Source organism: Pteronotus mesoamericanus, unplaced genomic scaffold, assembly GCF_021234165.1.
Source record: "Pteronotus mesoamericanus isolate MK-2021 breed Mesoamerican mustached bat unplaced genomic scaffold, CSHL_Meso_final contig_20, whole genome shotgun sequence".
Taxonomy (NCBI): Eukaryota; Metazoa; Chordata; class Mammalia; order Chiroptera; family Mormoopidae; genus Pteronotus; species Pteronotus mesoamericanus.
The window spans coordinates 60,152,291-60,173,040 of record NW_026555085.1 but is presented as its reverse complement, the minus strand read 5'-3'; the positions used below and the strand labels follow the sequence as shown (position 1 = coordinate 60,173,040).

General features: G+C 35.5%; 1 protein-coding gene across 2 annotated transcripts in view; it reads right to left on the bottom strand.

Moving 5' to 3' along the window:
• Positions 1 to 20,750, bottom strand: part of LIN28B (lin-28 homolog B) — a 107,472-nt gene that overhangs the window by 42,904 nt on the left and 43,818 nt on the right. For both annotated transcript variants that reach the window (XM_054568875.1, XM_054568876.1), the window contains exon 3: positions 5,086 to 5,270. In XM_054568875.1, the coding sequence (XP_054424850.1) occupies positions 5,086 to 5,270 (185 nt within the window). The remainder of the gene's footprint in view (positions 1 to 5,085; positions 5,271 to 20,750) is intronic.

The following is a 20,750-nucleotide window of genomic DNA, read 5'->3' as shown; positions in this document are numbered from 1 at the left end:
GAAAATATTAGGAAAAGCAGTATAACGGAATCAATCTAAGAGGTGGTTCTTTAAAATGATAAAATACTTCATCAAGAACAAAAAGGCAATAGGAAAAAAGTATAAAATCCAGAATGTTTTAAGATTTTTGAAGGTACTGTACATAATTATGCTAATAAACATGAAAATCTAGACCAAGGCATAATTTTATGCTCATTGCTAAAACTATCTCAGGAAGTAGACATGCTTAATTACCATGGAAGAAATCAAGAAGTTATCAAAGATCTCTGACGTCTTTTCAACATTTAGGAAGCAAATCATTGCCTTGGTAACTGTTCCAGACATCCGTTGACATTTTCACAACTTATTTTCTCATTGTTTCAATTTCTATACAGGAGTCTCTGTGCTTATTTGACTATTTTATTACAGTTTTTCTCAATCATTTTACAAAAATAAGTGGCACGGAGAAAACCAAAATTGCTAATTCTAGTGATAAAAATTATTGGTATCCCAAACTTAATAGAAAGTTGGAATTTAGATACCAAATGTGCCAAAGCTTTAATCACAGAACGACACACAATAAATTTAAGCAGCTGAGGCGGTTATTTACCCTCTGACCACCACCGCCTTCTGCCTTCTCAGATCATTCCTTCCAGTAGCCCAATTACAAGAATTCTTTGACCCCATTTGTAACCTATACAACCTGCTACTTTCTCAATGTCCTTACTCCTTAGCCAGTTTATATTCTATGACCCATCATTAAAATTGATCATATGCATCAATTTGGCTGGTGTGGCTCAGTGGATTGGGCTCCAGGCTGTAAACCAATTGGATTCCCAGCCAGGGCACATGCCTTGGTTGCCTGTCAGGTCCCCAGTAGGGGTCACGAGAGGCAACCACACATAGATGTTTCCCTCTCTTCCTTCCTCCCTTCCCTTCTCTGAAAATAAATAAATAAAATCTTTAAATTGCTCCTGTGCATATATCCTCAGTGCCTTTGCTTCCCTCCCTTTGCCATTCTCAATTAGGAGAACCCCAACTCTTGTTAAATTCATCTTTGTGCCCATGAGGTCAACAATGGCTGGAGAGAAAAAAAAACCACAATCATAATTACTGATTTTACGTTAAATTTATGCCTGCCAACTTAAGTGGGTTTTGGTAGAGGCTGGAATTCTACCTTTTTTCCACAATGTCTTTATTCAGTTTTTATTTTCCTATTTCATACATTCTTCTTTCTTTTTAAATCTCCAAACCTCCTCTTCTACCATCCTTCCCAGTTGGTGACCTTGTTTCAAATTTCACTAACATACGATAAAAAGGTGAGAAATTTCACCTTATTCAATCTTCATATTTACCTGTATGCCATACCTTACAGGTAAATATGTTTTTTAAGAGGGAGGGGAAGGAAGGAAGTGAAACATCATTTGCCTTTCATGGACACCCTGACCAGGGACTGAACCCGCAACTTAGGCATGTGCCCTTCCTGGGAATCGAAACTGTGACCTTCAGCTTTGCTAGACGACACCCAGTCACCTGAGCTTCACTGGCCAGGGCTTACCTCCACTTTTAAAGAATGAACCATCTGTACTCATGTTTTAAATCCCAATCCTTGTTTCCACCGAAGGAAATCATTTCATCAATTGTCTCCCACTCTCTTGCATGTTCAGTCCTTCCTCTTCTCCTAGACCACTATGGACACATAAACAGGCTGTACTTCTTCCTCTCAGCTACTGTTTCATTTTTTTTTCTCCAATTTATAGGAAAACATCTCAAAAATTGCACTGGTTGCCTCCACTTCTTTCCTTTCTGTTGAAAACCACCCACTTAGGCATTCACTCCCACCAACCCTCTGATGAGATCTCGTCAAATTATTAATGACTTCCCGTGTTGCTACAATGGTTAAGTCTTGGTGGTCATCTTATTTAATCATTTCACTCTCAGCACCATTTATCACACCTGGTATTCTCTCTTTCTTGATATGTTTCTTCCCTTGACTTCTAAGAAAAGCTCTCTCTTCATGCTCCTATTTCTCTCCTCTTACTTAGCGGCCTTTGCTATTCCTCCCACTCCTCCTGATCCTTAAATGCTGGAATGCCCTGGGGCTCAGTATTCTACCCTTCACTCTGAAGGTGGTCTTATTCAGTCTTATAGCTGTAAATGTCATCTTTTTGTTGACTACTGCCCAATTTTTATCTCTAGCCCCGTAACTCCACACTCACGCATCTTTCTGCCCAATCTGCACCTCCACTTGGACGTCTATTGTGTATCTCTAACTCAGTATGTCTGAAACCATACTTTTGATTTGTTGCCCCTTCCCTAGTTGTCTCCATCTTGGTAAATGGCCCCTCCATCTTTTTGGTTGCTTAGGTAAAACAAACCTTAAAGTTCTCCTGAACACCACTGTCCTCATAGTGCACATCTAACACAACAGAAAATTCTGTTGTCTCTGCCTTCAAAACACTATTAGGACTTTTGCTCACCACCTCTGTTGCTACCGTCCCCACCTGAACCACCATCATCTCTTTCCTGCATTACTGGGACTCGCCCTTAGTTGTTCCTTAACTTCAACCCTTGCCTCTCTAACTCTGTGTTGTTATCACAGCTGCCAGAATGATACTTTAAGGAGGGAAACCTGACCCTCTCACTTTTCAAATTCAAATCTTCCAATGCCTCTCTGTTTTCCCCCAAATCAAAGTCTTATAATGTCTGACATTATATAACAATGATTTTATAGAGCAGACATTTGAGTTGAGTCTAAGGGAAGGAGTTTCAAGGTACATGAAAGCATGGACTGTTATCTTGCTTCTCTACTCCCAGCCTCCTTTACTCTCTCTCTCCAGTGATTCTAGTCCAGTACTTAGGTTCTGAGTTGGAAGCATATTGTTATATATTTTATCTAAAAGACATGGAAAATAAATTTTTAAATTTTTATTTCTTTTGCCTGATTTTATTTTACTTTGCTTTAACTATACGCATATATGTATATACTATTTCTTTCTCTGGGGGCAGAAAATTACGTTTACCGGTAAGTGTTCACTTGTACACATTTTCATGGTCTTTCTTTTATACAAAATGAGCTCCTAAAAATGTAGATCAAAACTGAATTTATTCTCTTACTGATGGGTTTTCAAACCAGTGGGAAAATATGAACTAAGCAAAAAATACTGTATGGATAACTAGTTAGAAATTTGGAGAGGAAAGAGAAGCTAGATCCTTACAGCCCTCTCTTCAAAAACAAACTGCATACAAAGAGAAGAGATAGTTAAAGGTAGAACATAAGTAATAAAAATTATATAAGAACATATAGCTGGATATATTTTTTATTTGGTAGTTTAGAAAGGCAGGTAACTATCAGGTCAGAAGTGACAGGTTTGTCTGTATAAAAATTCAAAAGTTCAGCCCTGGCTGGTGTGGCTCAGTGGATTGAGCACCAGCCTGCAAACCAAAGGGTTGCCAGGTTGATTTCTAGCCAGGGCACTGTCTGGGTTGAGGGCCAGGTCCCCAGTGGGGGGCGCCAGAGAGGCAACCATACACTGATATTTCTCTCCCTCTTTCTCCTTCTCTTCCCCTCTCTCTAAAAATAAATATATAAAATCTTTTTAAAAAATAAAATAAAATAAAATAATTCAAAAGTTCAATACCATTTATAAAATTTACTGATTTTAGAGAGAAGGAAGCTGGGGAGAGTGACATTGACTTGTTCTGCTTCTTTGTTTTTAGGAAAAAGTCAAATGAAGGACTGAAGTCTCCCTTTTAGAAGAAAGGCTACTATACCTTTATTGCCTGCCCCAGTCTTCCTTTTTTATTTTTTAATCAAATTTATTGGGGTGATATTGGTTAATAAAATTATTTATATAGTCAGTGGTTGATTCTTACATGTGCCCTGACCAGGAATCGAACCCTCAATCTTAGCAATCAGGATCACACTAACCAATTGATCTATCCAGCCAGGGCAAGTTCAATTCTATTTTTAAAAGCCACTATAATTAAAGCTAAAGTATATTTCATAAGTTAAAAAAAATATTTATCTATTTGAGCCAAAGGGTACCATGGTAAATATATAAACAGAACTTGCAAATCAATAATAGCAAATAAACTTCTCAATAGAAAATGAGCAAAGGATAAGAAACATACAATTCAAAGAAAAAAATTAAAAATAAAATTAACATAAATATTTAATCTCTAACCCAATCAAAGGATGCAAAGAAAAACCATAAGTGGCACCTCTTAACCTATGTAATTGGAAAGATTAAAACCGTGACATTATTCAATGAACAGTCTCACTTTAGGAGGGGTTGTATATTGGCTTTAATCATTTCTGGAGAGAAGTTTGGAAGGGGATATCAAAACTTTTAAAGCGCATACTTTTTGATTGAGATTTTTTTCATTATTAGGTATTGGGCCTGAGGATATAACCAGGCAATTTTCCAAAAATGTACATATAAAGATTCACTGTGGTGTTACTGATAAATTCAAAATACCAGAAATAGATTAACTATCCATAAATATAACCATGCTTAAATTAAGTTTGGAACACTCCCACTGTGGGAATCTATGCAGGTTCTAATAATTGACATGAAATGTTTCATGATATGTTGTCAAGTGAAGAGGAAACGCAAGTTTCAAAAAACTGCATAAAAATTATGATTCCCATCTTTAGTCAGGATTTCAAGTGGTTTTTCCTAGCTTTTTTAGTTTGTTTATGTTATTTGAATTTTCTTTATGAGTTATCTGTTAAGAACAATTAAGTGTGTTTTCACTGAAAAATCAGGCGAGGTGTTGGGATGTACAGACAGGTATTTCTGTCTGTTGAAAACTCCAATTTTATTTGTGGTCTCACAACAGTCTAATGAAAATGCTGGCAGGACACTGACTCTTCAGTGCCCAACACTGAGTTCAGTGTTATTGCTCAGTTCAGTGTTATTGCAGACAGTTTAAATTTCAGTTAGCCTATACTGCTGATAAATTCTATTCGGCTACGGAGCGGTAGCATTTTAATTTTGCTAGATTATATGAGGTCTGATAACATTATAAAAATATAAATTTTCAAAAGTCTTTCCCAAATACAGTAAACTCATAAACTAAAAAATGAGAAAGATTACCTACCTATCTCCCTTTGGTTTTCTTTTTTGTAGTGTCTTCCCTTTGGGTCTTCTTTCACTTCCTAAACAGGGGCTCCCACCAGGTCCTGTTACCCGTATTGATTCAAGGCCTTTGGAAGATTTTTTAAATGTGAATTCCACTGGTTCTCCTTCTTTTAGGCTTCTAAATCCTTCCATGAATAATTTGCTCTGTAAAGAGCAGGGGAGGGAGGGGGAGAGAAAGAGAGATCATGATTATTAATGCTTTATAAATTAATTCTATCATTTTAAGATTAACATACAAGATATTCTTTGTTATCCATTACTAAGTATAAAATCTTTTTTTGTTTGTAAAGTTCAGTGAAGGTTATACCATTTTAAAGTTTCCTGTTACAATGCTGTCACTGTAAACTAATACCATTTTTTAAAGACAATTTGACAATATTTACAAAACCTTTCATGTTCATATTCTTTGACAGAGCAATTCCACTTCAATGACTCTCTTACAGAATACTTACAAGGTTCTGTCAGTATTTCTCTAAGGTTTGAACTTTACAAGGTTTAAAAAAAAAACAAAACAAAACCCTGTATCAAAATTTTCCACAGCACTGTCTTGTAAAAAACATAATTACTCTAATGTCCATCATTGGTAAACTGATGAAATAAATGAGTAGAGCTAGAGAGTATAACATCATCGAGCTATTAAAAGAAGATGTACATGTATTAATTTAGGAAGATAAACATGTAACATTGTTGATTTTAAAAATTAAGGTTAAAGAAGAGTGTGTTTACCATAATGTCATTTATATCAAGCAGTTTTTAAAAGTTACATGTTTTTTAATGTAGAAATGGGGTCTGGAAGAACAGACAAGTTATAAACAGTCATTTTCTGGGAAAGTGGGGAAGCTGTTTGATAATACCTATGATTGTACTGTGTGAGCTTTTTATAATTTGAAAGGAAATAGATTTTTATAACTTGAAAGATAATTGATTTTTTTGTAGGCATATGTTTTCTTTTTCTTTACTTTTTTGGATTTAATCTTTATTGTATTTTTCCCATTCTTATTTAGTCCCCTTCCACCCTCCTCCGCCGAGCAATCACCACATTGTTGTCCATGAGTCTTTTTTCCCTTTTGCTCCATCCCTCCGCGCCCTCACAACTCCCCCCAACTAGCTGTCATCCTCCTGCCCTCTATGAAAGATAGCTGATCTTTGCAAAAAAGTTTCCTGATTACCAAAGTGTAACCTTGGTTACAGATATGAGCTGGCCTCTTGGATCTTACTCTTTGTCAAAGTACTTGTGCCAATTCAAAATACACTAAAAATAATTAAAAATCATTAGTTTATTTCTCCGAACCCCTTGTGTATATTTTCCAGGTTTAATTTGGAATATCAGGCAGTGTTAAGACTTTTTGAATTTGGGGACAAAGGGAGCAAAATGAAATATGGTAGAAGACCTTGGTTCAAGTCCAGTTCTTTAAGTAAATGGGTACACAGCTTTGAATGAGTCATTTCATCTCTTTTCTACTTATCTGTAAATTTAAGGAATTTGAGTTTCCCCACATGCGTTTTTGAGTTTCCCCACATGCGTCGTTATGAGGAACAGTGGTTCCAAAAGAGGCTCAACAAAGAAAGGATTTTGTAGTCAAACATGAGGGGGGAATCAAAAGAAACCGAGAATTTATTTATTAAAAATTATGTATTTATTCTTACATGTTTAAACGTCAGTCACCTTCAAAGTGCTCTTCATTTGACGTGATACATCTACTAAGACGCTTTTCCACTACTCAGAACAGTTTTCCAACACTTCTATTTTGATGCCTTTTAGTGCTGCTTCCATTTTTTGTTTCACCTCTTCCTCATCGGCAAAATGGTTTCCCTTTGAGGACTTTTTTCATCCAGGGAAACAAAAAAAAAGTCACTCGGGGCAAGATTGGGTGAATAGGGAGGGTGGGGCATGGGGGTAGTGTTGTTTTTGGTCAAAAACTGCTGAACACTTAGAGTGGTGTGGGCATGAAATGGGCAAACACACTGAAAGAGACTTCAAGAAAAATTCACGGAAGCTGAACGCAGCCTCTCACACCACTACCAGCTAGTGGTGCCCTGATACAGATGGGTTCTTAGAACACTCACCTAAGCGGGGAAGCCAGCACTACAAGGGGCCCACCCTCCAGAAAATAATTCTGTTTTTTTGGGGGGGGGGGTCCCCCCATCGTAAGTTTGTGAAATGCTATGCAATATATTGTTTTACCTTAGTCATCACACTAAAGTTTCTGAGATGCCCTACCCTCCACCACCATAAAATAAAAATCTTATTTAACTGTGTTTAACCGAGCAATTTCTTGACATAACTGATGCCAGAGTCCTTTCTTTATAAGCACAGATGACTAGTGTATTTAAGGAAATACTGAACCAGAAAATCTTTACCCCTCTCAAGTCCATGATTCAAAAGGCAGTTAAATAATTACATATAACCAAATAATTACTTGGAACAAATAAAAACAACACTTCGAAATTCAATGCAAAAGGAGACTATTCATTGTGAAAGTAATACGATATGTGAAAACAGGGTTTTTAACCTGTTTAGTGCAGGTCATCTGACACTGCAAAATCCTTCATGCGGAAGTCTGTAACTGGCAGTACCACTTCTGCTGTCTGATGCTATGAAGAAATTAGGAAAAAAAAACATAACTGCCTACATGGTTTAAAATAAAAACAATTACTGCTTTAAAGCTTTTTTTTTTAACATTTCCAAATCTTCCATTTTTTTCCTAAGTGTTCTCCTAATTGTAAGGAGTTCTTTTGTTTTCATTCCCTCTCTCACTCCCCACTCAAAAAAGTGCAGATTAGCAAATCAGATGAAGTGGAGCATTGGTCAACCACTGCAATTAAGGGAATGGACAGAGGTTTACTTAGCGTTATATGTTCATACGTTTTGTTTCTGCAGTGAAAACTCCATCACTTACTTATTTCCTCCTCATTTCTAGTGTCCAGGGGCACTATCACAAACTTAATCTGATTTCATTTTCCATTATTACAATTTTTGTTAGGTATCATTTGTAAGTAAACTTATAATTGATCATTTAGATAGGCTCTTCCAAATCTAAAGCACAGGGTCCAGCACAAATAACACCCTTTTTTTGATTACAAAATCTTTTCTTACAAATGATAAGCATGTAATTGTGTAATATAATAATGTAACACTCAAGCATACCATATAACACTTTAGGTGAAATGTTCATATTAAAACTACAAATTATTACATCCATATTATTACCTACCAACCACACTCAAGCGGGTGTTACTTCTACCATACCTTGTACATTTCCATTTCTTATGGACCACTAAGTTCTGTGCATTCTTTGTGATATTCTGAAAGAATACTTATAAAAATTCTGTCATATACTCATCCTTCCCCACAATACTACATAAGGCAATTTACACGTCTAATACTTCACACAAAAATAATAGCATTCCTAATGAACTATAATGGCATTGCAAAAAAGAAAGTGACTTACACAGAATATTCTATTATATCAAAAATTGCTACTATATAGGTAAGAAAGATTTGTTGAAAGATGGGGAAGAATCAGCTCATTATATTTCTTAAAAAATTTTTTTACTGATTGATTTTAGAGAGAGAAAGGAAGGGAGAGAGAGAAATATCAATTTGTTGTTCCACTTATTTATGCATTCATTGGTTGATTCTTGTATGTGCCCTGACCGGGGAACCAACCTGCAACCTTGTTATATGTATCAGGACGATGTCCTAACTAACTGAGCTACTTGGCTAGGGTTTATTATATTTCTTCACAAAAATAACTTTTCTCTTTGACTTGACAATTTTCATTACAGGTACTTCCATTTTTCTAGTTACAGTGCTTCCAATCCTTAGCTTTATTCAAACCATTTATTGAACCTTGTACATTCTATTATCTTCATAATTTCTTTCATCCACCCCAACTATTTAATCGGATTACTAATGCCCTACTTCAACCTCTAATTCTCTCCTACTTGGGTAAGTGTAATAGTTTCTTCATTAACATTTCAAGTCTCCTCCCTATTCTAGCATCTTCCACACCTGCATATTCTCTCTGAATTAATCTAACCCTGTCAGTTTCCTGTCTCAAAAATCTACAATACCTCTCTTTAGGTTGTAGGCGAGACCATTCATAGTCTAAGGCAAATAATGTGGGGCCCTTCTCTAAGAGACTGGATGACATACCTGGGCAACAGGTGAAATACTGGATCCGACACACAAACCCCTGTTCATTCTACAATTAGGAGGCCACTGGTCCAAGAGCTCCCTACCCATGCATTCTTAAATCATTCCTATCCCTCATTCTTACCCCTCAGTCATACATCTGAAGGGTCAACTACAATTTGCAAAACATGCAGCATAATGAAGAAAGGTCAAAATGACTGAGGGAACAAAGAAATTTTGTATACCATCCAATTAGTATCTTCAGAGAGAAGTAAGACAATATGACATCAATAAAACAGGAACAAAAACAACCAGAAAACTGAAAAAAAACCCAACCACTCAGAAAGTTAAAAATGATTGTTGAAATTAAGTGGATTGGAAGTAAAAGGTTAGAAAATCTCTCAGGACACAGATAAACAGATCCTCCACCCCAACAAATGTAATACATGTTAGAAAAGACAGAAAAGATAAGAAGTAGAGGGTGAATATAAAAGAACAAATATCCAACTTTAACTAGCATTCCTGGGAGAGAGAATACAGAACACAAAGAAAGAAAAATTATGAAATGAATACTGTTAGAAAATTTCCCCAAGCTAAAGGGAACACCAAGGAGAGGCCTATCCTGGGCAGAAGGCAATATGGAGGCTTTTACCCATAAGCCTCCATACTTTTTTGTATATTTTTGCATGTATGAAGAGAGGACAACGTTTTAATGGAGACTGACAGTAGTAATCCATACTGAGCTAATGGTTGAACCACATGCTTGTGCAGCAAGATAGCTGAAACATGTTTGGGAATGGCAAGTAGTTTACTTAAGTGCATTGCTGTGAAGGGGTAACCAAAACTGAGCCTGGAAAATATAAGTTAGAGCCAGGTGATGGAAATTGTTGATTGACATCATAATTTTATTGTCTAAAATAAAGTTGACTGAATCATAATTTTATTCTGTGTAAAATAAAGATCTAGTGATACTTTTTTTGCTATCGAGGCAAGAGATGGCCAGGAGGGAGGAAACTCTAGAGGCACCCTAGGACTAAGACAAAAAGATACCAATACAGAACAGAAACCATGTTCTAAGAGAGGTTCCTCAGGAAGGACAAAACTCTGGAGGCACTCAGGGGCTAAGACAAAGGACATCGATACAGGACAGAGACCCTGCTCTAAGACTGGTTTCCTGCGTTCTGGAAAAGCACTGAGTCATGGTGAATCATGACTGCACCTGCGCAGAAGATGCTACAGGACCCCTGCTTCATTGTAACAGCATTATAATACATTAGCACTGCGGGACCCTCCCCCGCCCCCCGCCAGCCTCTGTCCTGGTGGCCAGGCAAAGAAAATCATGGGAGACAGCATGTGCAGTAGCTTAAAAGTAATATAGCTACTCCCACAGGCACAAGAAAGCCCGTCGAAACTAGGCAGAAAATATCTGCCCTATAAGAACAGAATACCTCCGGCCACAGAGGGTGAATCTCTGCTTGGAGTTGACCTGCTCTCATGTTCTGTGGAGTGCACTATTGCTTAATAAATCTGACTCTCTCTTTCTGCTATAAACTCTGCGTGTTCAGTTCAATTCATTATTCCCAACCACTAAGCAACTGCTTACCTGCTACACTTTTAGAAGTAGCAAGGTCAAATCTGTGTTTTAAAAATATAGTTTCTTGGCAATAATGTGTTTATATGTGGAGAGGAATGTATGTGGGCATACTTGTTACAAGGTAACTGTCATAGTTTTTGCAAGAGATTGTTAAAACTACACTAAAAACTGCAAGCAGGAATTGGTTTTGGAAAACACTTCAAGAGTCATACATATCACCTGCTGTAAATTACTACGTGCCCCATAACAGGACAAAAGTCCCCTTTTCAGGCTCTTTGCCAGAGCTAGCCAATCCTGGTAAAGGATGACTAACCTTAATTGTTTTATGAGCCCTTATCCTCAGGACTAGAAAATTACTGGAAGCGCCCTGAAGGTGCAGAGGCTCCAGGAACTTTCTTATGAAACAGGACATACCAGACCACAGTGACCAGACCCCACACCCAAAGATAACATCAAGACAAGCTGCAGCCTATACAAGCCCAACTGAAACATCCTGCTCTACAGCCACCCCATCACCTCATAAAAGCTCAAAGCCCCCACCCCTCAGGGCTGGTGCACATCTCCACACCCAGCCCTTTCCCCTCGCTTGGGAAAGAAAATAAAACTCTGCTCTCTGCATTTTCTTCTCTTTGTGAATTCTTTCACAGCCCCCACCACCAACTGCCCAAACACCTCATGTAACAATTTATTGTTAAAACCAATAAGGGTGTGAACGGAACACAAACATATTTGTAAGACTACTCCAAGTGCTTCATCAGAGAAAGGCTGCCTACCACAATCAAGGGGAAGACAACTCTAAACCTCAAAATCTGGCTTTTTTTTTTTTTTTACTGCCACTTCTTGAACAAGTTAATTAATATCTTGATAGTTTACTTTCTTTAATTGTAACAACAATAAATTTAAGTGTTTGTCTCCGTTACTAGGAAGTATATTGAAAATATAATTAAAAAGTAAGTTATATTAGAATTTCAGTCCAGTAAAGCTGGGTGATACAGTTATGTTAGAAAAAACATATTTCTGCAATAACAGATAATTTTAGGAGTCCAAGAAGCTGAAAAAAACTTAATGAAAATTCAAATATATTTCATTTCTTTTTAATGTTTTTATGAGGCAAACACTAATTTTTTCTAAAGTATCAGTGACTAATCTACAATTAATGAAGGGGAGTTAATTATTATACAATATATAGTGGTAGAGATATCACACAATATGTATGAGTAATGGTTAACACTCTTAAGGAATATATGCTTTTTAAGAAAGATTTTATTTGTTTTTAGAGAGAGAGGGGAAGGAAGTGAGAAAGAGAGGGAGACAAACATTGATCAGTTGCAACCTGACCACCCCCCCCCCGCCCGGGACCAAATCCACAACCCAGGCATGTGATCTAAGAATCAAACCAGTGACCTTTTTGATTTGTGGGATGACGCCAAACCAACTGAGCCACACCAGTCAGGACAGGACTATATGCTTTTGACCTACATACCAAGATGCTCAAGGAATCAAGTTAAGCCTGAGGCACACACACACACCAGAACTATCACTGGACTCAGGAAACCTGGGATCCTGCCTTGGCTGCACAAGTAATGTGATGTACAAGCAAGAAAAATTGCTTACCGTTGAATACATCACCCTCTTTTTGTTATAAAACACAGAACTTTATCCTTGTTATAGAATGACCTTTTAAAAAATTCTGTGACTTCACCCTGTCTATGTGGACACAAATTGAAATAAGTAACACTGTTTTTTGTGTCAAACTAAAGTGTAAGGGGATTTCCCTTTATACGTTTTTAATATTTCCCAATTTACTGAAGAAAAGTAACATTTTAGTTCTTAAATCCTTTAAGAAAACAGAAGTTAAAAAAATGTGGTGGCATTGTAGAAGTCAATGTTTACCAAGTTTTACTAGAATAGCTAAAAATCCCATTTAACCACTGTCAAATTATTAAATTCCATATACATATGGACAAAAACAATGAGTTTTTTTTTTTACCTGTCTTGAAATTTTTTTCCTGAAATTAAAGAAAGCCTCCAGTAAGTCCCTCCATCTGGCCTGTACTTCAAAACTGGGAAGAACACGCTAAAAATAGACAAAAGTACTAGAACTGCCTTTCAAAAGGCATAATGGAAAGCACACAAAGTTTAAAGCTGGAATTGAATCTTGAACCTACTACTTAAAACCTCAAACTGCATGACCACAGGAGTTTTCAAAAAAACCCTGAACCCAAGTTTCCTTATCTATCAACTGAGGATACTATCTTTTAGGAATTAAAAAAAATATCAAAGTACAATAACCATTAGATTCCAAATAATTGATGTAAAATGCCAAGAACAGTATTTAGTACACTGAATAGCAAGCTGATAAATAGTTAATACTCTTCTTCATAAGTATCCAGTCTGCTCCTCTTCCTGCTGAGACAAGTGTGGGACAGGCAGGAGAAAACAAGCAGGTATCAGGAACCTATTCATCAACAGGCACCATGCTGACTGCTTTTGCTAAGCTTATCTCTACCCTGTCTGCCATTACTGAATTTCAGTTTAAACATTATCTCATCTTCGAAGCCTTTCGTGACATTCTAGAGCAAAAAAAGGTACTCCTTTTCCAGAGTTCCCATTATACATGGCATATAGGACCATAATAATAACACTTACCCTACTGCATTATAAAGTATCTATTTTCCTATAAACTTCCTGAAAAGAAATATCTTAATTTTATATCTATATTCCCATGCCTAAATTCATCCTTGAAACACAGCAGTGTGCTCAATATCAATTTAAGGCAGAGGTGGAGAATCAGGATTGTGGAGATCAAGGAAAACAGTAGTTGTTACTTTCTTTTAGATGAGAACATCCAGAGACTCAAAGTCATACCTGATGAATTGTAGAGCCACAACTCAAAGCCAGATCTTTGACACCAAAAGCCTTTGTATACCATGATGCCAAGCGTAACATTCTCCAGAATATATCAATTGTCTCTCAACACCATAATCATAATATTAAGCTTTACAATCTTGAAGCTATAGGTTTCCAGTAGACCTCCCAACTCAGTTCATGCTCATCTTTTATCCCTTAACTTTTTGTTTGATTTTTTTTCTGTAAAACTTTTTAGCTGACACATTGACCTGTAAGAAAATCAATCCTTTTATGGTAGGACATCTTATTTTATTTCCTTTTTGAAAATAAAAGGCACTTAATAGATAAGTGGCTAAATTAAAAAAAAATAAATCCTTATGAAATCAAAGCTTCTAAGATATTCATCTTTCATCAAATTGAAAGATATTTAAAGTAGATCTTATGAAATACACCTCCACCTCAATGGTGCTGTAACAACATTTCAAAATAGCTGAATGTAGCCACGGTCCTTCCACCTTTTACAAAAACTAAAAATGAATCATAGACCTAATTTTACAATGCAAAACTATAAAACTCCTAGAAGATAACATTTAAAAAAATCTAGATGACCTTGGGTATGGCAAACAAAAATAATTTTTTTAAATTAAAAACCAATAGATAAATTAAAATGGAATTTCAAAAATATATTAATAGAAGGTGGAAGAAATGGAAGAAAAGAGGTAAAATAAAAGAAAATGGCACAGACAAAAAAAGCAAAGTGGTAATCAAACCATATAAATAAATACATTAAGTGTAAACTTAACTTTACAGCTAAAATGCAAGATCTGACCATGTGGTGTGTATAAGAGAACCCCGTTAGCTAGAAAGATACAGAAGGATTGAGAATAAGATGGCTTACCATTAAAACAATAAGCCAGAAGAAAGCTACAGTTACGTTGACAAGAGTAAAAACAGACTTAAAAATCAAGTATTACCAGAAAAAAAGAAGGGTATTTCATAATGATATTTTTAAAAACCTCATTAAGACATAATATTCATACATGTGAATGAGCCCCGTAACATAGCTTTGCGATGTTTAAATCAAGAATTAACAGAATTATATGAAAAAAGGTGACAAATTCTAATCACAATTGAAATAGTTGGTAAGTTTTTTTATATACCACCCTCAGCAGTTGAATACTAGAAAAAATTTCACATAGTATAGATCTTTAAAAATGCTATCAATCACTTCGCTCTGGTTGACATATATATTAAATGCCCAACAACTGCAAAATACAACTCTTTGAAATTCTAGATGATCTATTCACCAAAATAAACTAAAAGAAAGTCTCAATACACTTCAGAAGATTTGACAGAATATGCTCTCTTATCAAAACAGAATTAAAATAGAAACTAATACCAGTAAGATAGACAAATTATTATAAAAAATTTTAAAAATGTACTTTGATACCCTGATGAAGAAATCACAGGGAAATTTTTTAAAATTTTTTGACTGATAATGAAAAATACAGCATATCAAAATTTGTGGCATGTAGCTAAAACCATCCATAAAGGGAAATTTGCATATTTAAATAGTCATATTAAAAAAACAGATATGAAGCTAGAAAAAAAAGCAAAGCAAACTTGAAGTTAGTAAATGGAAGAAAAGAATATGAGCATAAATCAATAAATGGGGGGGGAGAGAAATAAGAAAGTCAAAAGTCAGTGCTTTCAACAAAATTGATAAGCTCCTAGGTAGTCAAACAAAAGAAAACAAAACACCAAGTTAGTGGGGGGTGTTAAAGGGGGGAAATGGCAGAGGAGGACAAAGGGGGAAAAACTGGGACAGCTGTAATAGAATAACAAAAAACGTTTTAAAACAACCCCACAAGTTATCAAAATCAGGAATCAAATAGGGCCTATTACTACCAATCCTATAGATATTAAAAGGATAATATAGGGTTATGAATAAATGATTGCCAAAAAAACTGACAACTTAGAAGAAATGGACAATCCTTTGAAAAAAATAAGACCAAAACTGACCTAAGATGAAACCTAAAATAATAACTGAAAATAAAATAAAATCCAACTAAAACTTTCAGCAAACCAGGAACAGAAATAAACTCTCTCAGTCCACTAAATGACATCTGTGAAAAACCTAAAGCTAAATCAAACTTGAAGAAATAGTTAACTCTTTCTCCTTGGGTTGGAAGTAAGGCAGGAATGGCTCAGTCTCCTCATCTCTATTCAACCATGCACTAAAGATCCTAGCCACAGCAAAAAAGGGGGAGGAGGGGGTGGGAAGAGGCAGAAATATTTAAAAAGAAGTAAACCTATTTCTATTTATAGATAACATGAATAGTTATGTAGAATACTTTAAAGAAACTTCAAAGCAACCATGAGAACTCTAAGTGAATTCACAAAGTTTCATGTAAAAATTTAAAAACACCACTTACAACACATGGAAAGTTATTAAATAAAAGAGCTCTACAGCAAAAACTACAAAACATTGTTGAGAGGAATGTAAAGAGTTAAATATATAAGATAATATACTATGTTAATGGGTTGGTTGGTATAATATTAAGCTATGAATTCTCCCCAATCTGATTTATAAATTCAACAAAATCCCAACTATAATTCCATTATGTTTTTGTACAAAATGAGAAGCTGATTCTAGAATTTATACAGAACTTAAAAGGATCTGGAGTATACACAACAATATTGTAAAAGAAGAACTACACTCTAAGACTTACACTATCTCACTACAAAATTTAGTATCCAGCTACTGTAAGCAAGAAAAGTTCTGGTGAATGAATCAATGAATATAATCGAAGTAACAGAATAGAGGCCAGAAGTAAACTCATGCTTATATAGTTATCTGCCCTGACAAAGGTGCCAAAGCAAGCTAATTAAGGAAAAAGTGTCCTTTCAATAAAATGGTACTGAAATAATTTGATATCTATATTCAAAAATAAGGAACTTCAATCCCTACCCCACTCCAGGAACATAAATTAATTTGACATGGATCACAGGGAGAGAGAGAGAGAGGGAGGGAGGGAGAGAGAGAGAGAGAGAGAGAGAGAGAGAGAAAACCATAGAGCTTTTAGAGGAAAATAGAGTAAAATAGCTTTGAGACTTGAGGAGAGGCAAAGGTTTATGAGGACACAGGAAGCAGTAACATAATCAAACTTCATCAAGATTTAAAACATCCTATCAAAGACATGGTTATGAAAACAAATGGGAAAGATAGATAAGTAAGAGTAAGCATGCTTGCCTTTTACACTCAAAGAAAAGACAATGTTCCAAAACTGTGTGGAACAAAGGAGATCAGTGCTTCACTCAGGAGACATGTAGCAATCTGAGCAAGAGATCCAACAATATTAAGTGAAAGCGGCTTTATACAAAAGAAAAGTACTTACTGTGTGATTCCATTTATTCGAATTTTTAGTACAGACAAAACTAACCTATGACAGGATAAAAACTAGAATAGTTGTTGCTTATGGGTGAGTGCCTGTGTGGACTGACTGACTGACAGGGACGTGAGGGATCTTTCTGAAGTGGTGATACTGTTCAATGTTGTGTGAGGAGCTCAGGCTACAAAAGTGTACACATTTGTCAAATTTATTAAATGCACACTTTAGCAATTTGTGCATTTCACTGTGTATCACTTTTACTTAAAAAAGATAGTAAACTTGAGTTACTGATATGCATGCTGAAAGATTTAGGGGAGACCGTACTGATGTCTGCAACTTCTGAAATGCAACAGAGAGATAGGTTAATGGGTCTGTAGAGGGGTAGCAGATGTAGAGTTATATGAAAAAACGAGTATAGAGAAACATTAATTATATAGTTTAGATGTTGGGTATAATGTTTTTTATTGTTAAAATTCAAATTTTTTCAAATTTTTCATTTTAAAATACAATTGGAAAACTATCTCTGACACAGAGATACTTTATGGGTGAGATATATCTTGGTACGCTGAAATCTAAATTTTAAAGAAAGTAATAATTTGATATTGAAATTGTTATCATTATTACATTTATAAAGTAGGGAGACCAATGTGTACGTGGCACCATACTGGACATTAGCAGCAAATTTTAGAAAATCATATTCTAATGAGTTATATAACCTGACATCATATGTTACCTGTATAATTTAAAAAGGCGAAAAGGTAGATGGGGGATAGGGAAGAGAGGGGGGGACGGGGGGGGAGAGAGAGAGAGAGAGAGAGAGAGATGTGTGAGCAAGAAGTATACCATGGACTATTTACTACTCAGCCATAAGAAAGAAATGAAATCTTGCCATCTGCTACAACATGGATGGACCTAGAAGTATTATGCAGTGACATGTTGTCAGAGAAAGACAAACACCATGAAATTTCACTTATATGGGGAATCTGAAGAACAAAACAAATGAACAAACAAAACAGAAACAAACTCACAAAGAAAAAAATTGATGGTCGCCAAATGGGAGGGGGTTTTGGAGGATGGGTGAAAAGGTGAAAGGGATTAAGTAGTACAAATGGGCAATTGAAAAAAAGAATGTATGATGGCAGATGAGGTATTCAGTTTGTAAGGTATATAAATGCCTAATCACTATCGTCATACACCTTTATCTAAAATATTTATTGTATGTCAACTGTAATTGAAAAATAGATTTTAAAAAACTAATCTATATTAACATGAATGAAACTGAGAATAAATGAATATAAGGACTTTGGAGTGAATTTACAGAATTATTTTCAGATTGTCCACTCCCAGCTGCTGGGCGGATGCTTGAATTTGAATGGCAGCAGGAAGGTGATTGAGAGAACAACACATAGGAGCACAGACCATGCAACTAAAGAGAACAAAGATAATAGAGATCCTGCTCTCCTTACAGCACATTTTCTGAGAGCAGTTACACTTGATCCTTTCCTACAATGCAGTTTCTGCCCTACGTGTGAAGCTGATTTGGCTTTGAGAACAGCATGATATCATCCTTGTTATAATGATCATTGACGGAGATAGGTAATAGGAAAGATGAATCAATGAGAAGTATGTCCACTTTCCCTTTAAAGCTGAGGGAGAAAAGTAGGAACCTCTCAAGCTGCACAAGTAATGACAAAAATTCCACACCTATCTTTTTGTTTTTATATCAACAAACAAACAGAACCTCAGCTTTCCACAATACCTCTCCTGCTCACTCCCATCTGAAGCCCTTTCAAAGAGTGATTTTTAAACTGTGTTATTTTAAAACTCTGAAGTTCAAGAGAAATGCTTCAGTGATCTACAATAGTTGATTTGAGTTTCCATTTTTTAATATATTTTTAACATATCTTAAAATCTGTAACATAAAACAGTTACATTACACTCTAACTTATGTCAGTGGAATCCCTAACATATTATTTGGTACCACTAGGTTTGCATATATTTTGTGTGTTTGGAGATTTCATGATTCTGTTAGTATCTCTCAGTGCATGTATTAAAACTTGTGCTTTTGATTTTTAATACTACATACAGCTCAGTATTGCTTTCATTAAAATTTCTGGCTTGTTCACGGTCACTCACAAAAAAATCAAAAGAGTGCAGTGACATCCTGACTGGTGCGGCTCAGATGGCTGGGCATCACCCCACAAAGTGAAAGGCCACTGGTTCACTCCTGGTCAGGGCACATGCCTAAGTTTCCGTTCGGTCCCTGGCTGGAGAACCTACTAAAGGCAACCAATCAAGGTTTCTCTCTCACACTGATGCTTCTCTCCCTCTCTTTCTCCCTCCCTTCCCCTCTCTCTAAAAAAATAAATAAATTGGGGCACATGTGATATACACAAAAGTACCAAGCCTTAGACACATGATCTAACTGTTTATTAACAGGTGAATATATAACACGCTTTGTTATCATACCTTGACAGTTCTTCTTACCTGAATATCAGTGTATGTGAAATGAAAATAACTACCTCTAAAAGCAAGAAAGAATTTTTTATTTCTTTATTAAAAGTAGAGCATAAAAAAATGTGTCAAGTTATTAGACTCAAGGTAGAACAAGTTACATAATACTAACAATAATAATTTCTTCCATTGTATCTGCTATGCAAATAGTGCCCAAAACTTTCAATAAAATCATTATTCAAAGGCAAGTAAGTATTATGACACTATTTCATGTTGAGGCATTTCTTGTGGAAAATAAAAATTGTCCAACATATATGATCTTCAAATAACAAAATTTAGCTAAATGTTTATATAGTTTCTGACAGGAGACAATGTCATTTTCAAATACAGAATGAAATTTATTTTTAGTGTAAAGTGACCAACTCTGAACAGCAAAATGAAATTTAGTGGTTTGGAAAACAAACTTATATCATTTAAAATAACCTACTAAAATGAAGATGAGAGAAAAACAGATGTTGGCAGAGGAAAAGCCTACTGATTTAGCAGTGTGGTGTTACAACGTCACTGGGCTTATAAGATAATGTCAGCGATAAAATTAAAACAAAGTTTAAATATAAAACTTTGAACTAAAATTTTATAAATAGAAAACAGAAATAATTTTATTTGACAGAAAGATCTTCATATTTTTTTTAAATGACAGCATAGAATGACATGATTAAAAAGAAATTTTAAAATATACATGTTTATTTTTCAACCAAGAAAGATCACTTAAGTCAAGTGAGGAGTCTCAAAATTGGACATTTATAATTCAAGAGTACAAGCAATTCTTAAATATTGTCAGTGATTCCACACAGAATCTAAAGTGTCCTACAATTCTTTCAAGCTTCTGAATCTGTGTCTTTTCTTTTATAAAGAAACTGCTGTTGAGAAAAAGAGCTCCCATATTTTATGGAATATTAATGTCTTTATTTTCACTGTATTACTGAACACAGTAATTTTCAACAAGTTATTAGAGGCGAGTGGCAGTTTTTAAAGCATATAACCACAGAACCTGAAGCTGGAAGGGAGTTTAGACATCTCACTTTAAGAAGACACATACGTTGTAAAATCCATTCAGAGAGCAAGAGCATAAAGAAATAACAGAACATGCGTACGTGGAATGCCATTGTGGTAGCCATTATGGCTGTTACACATAT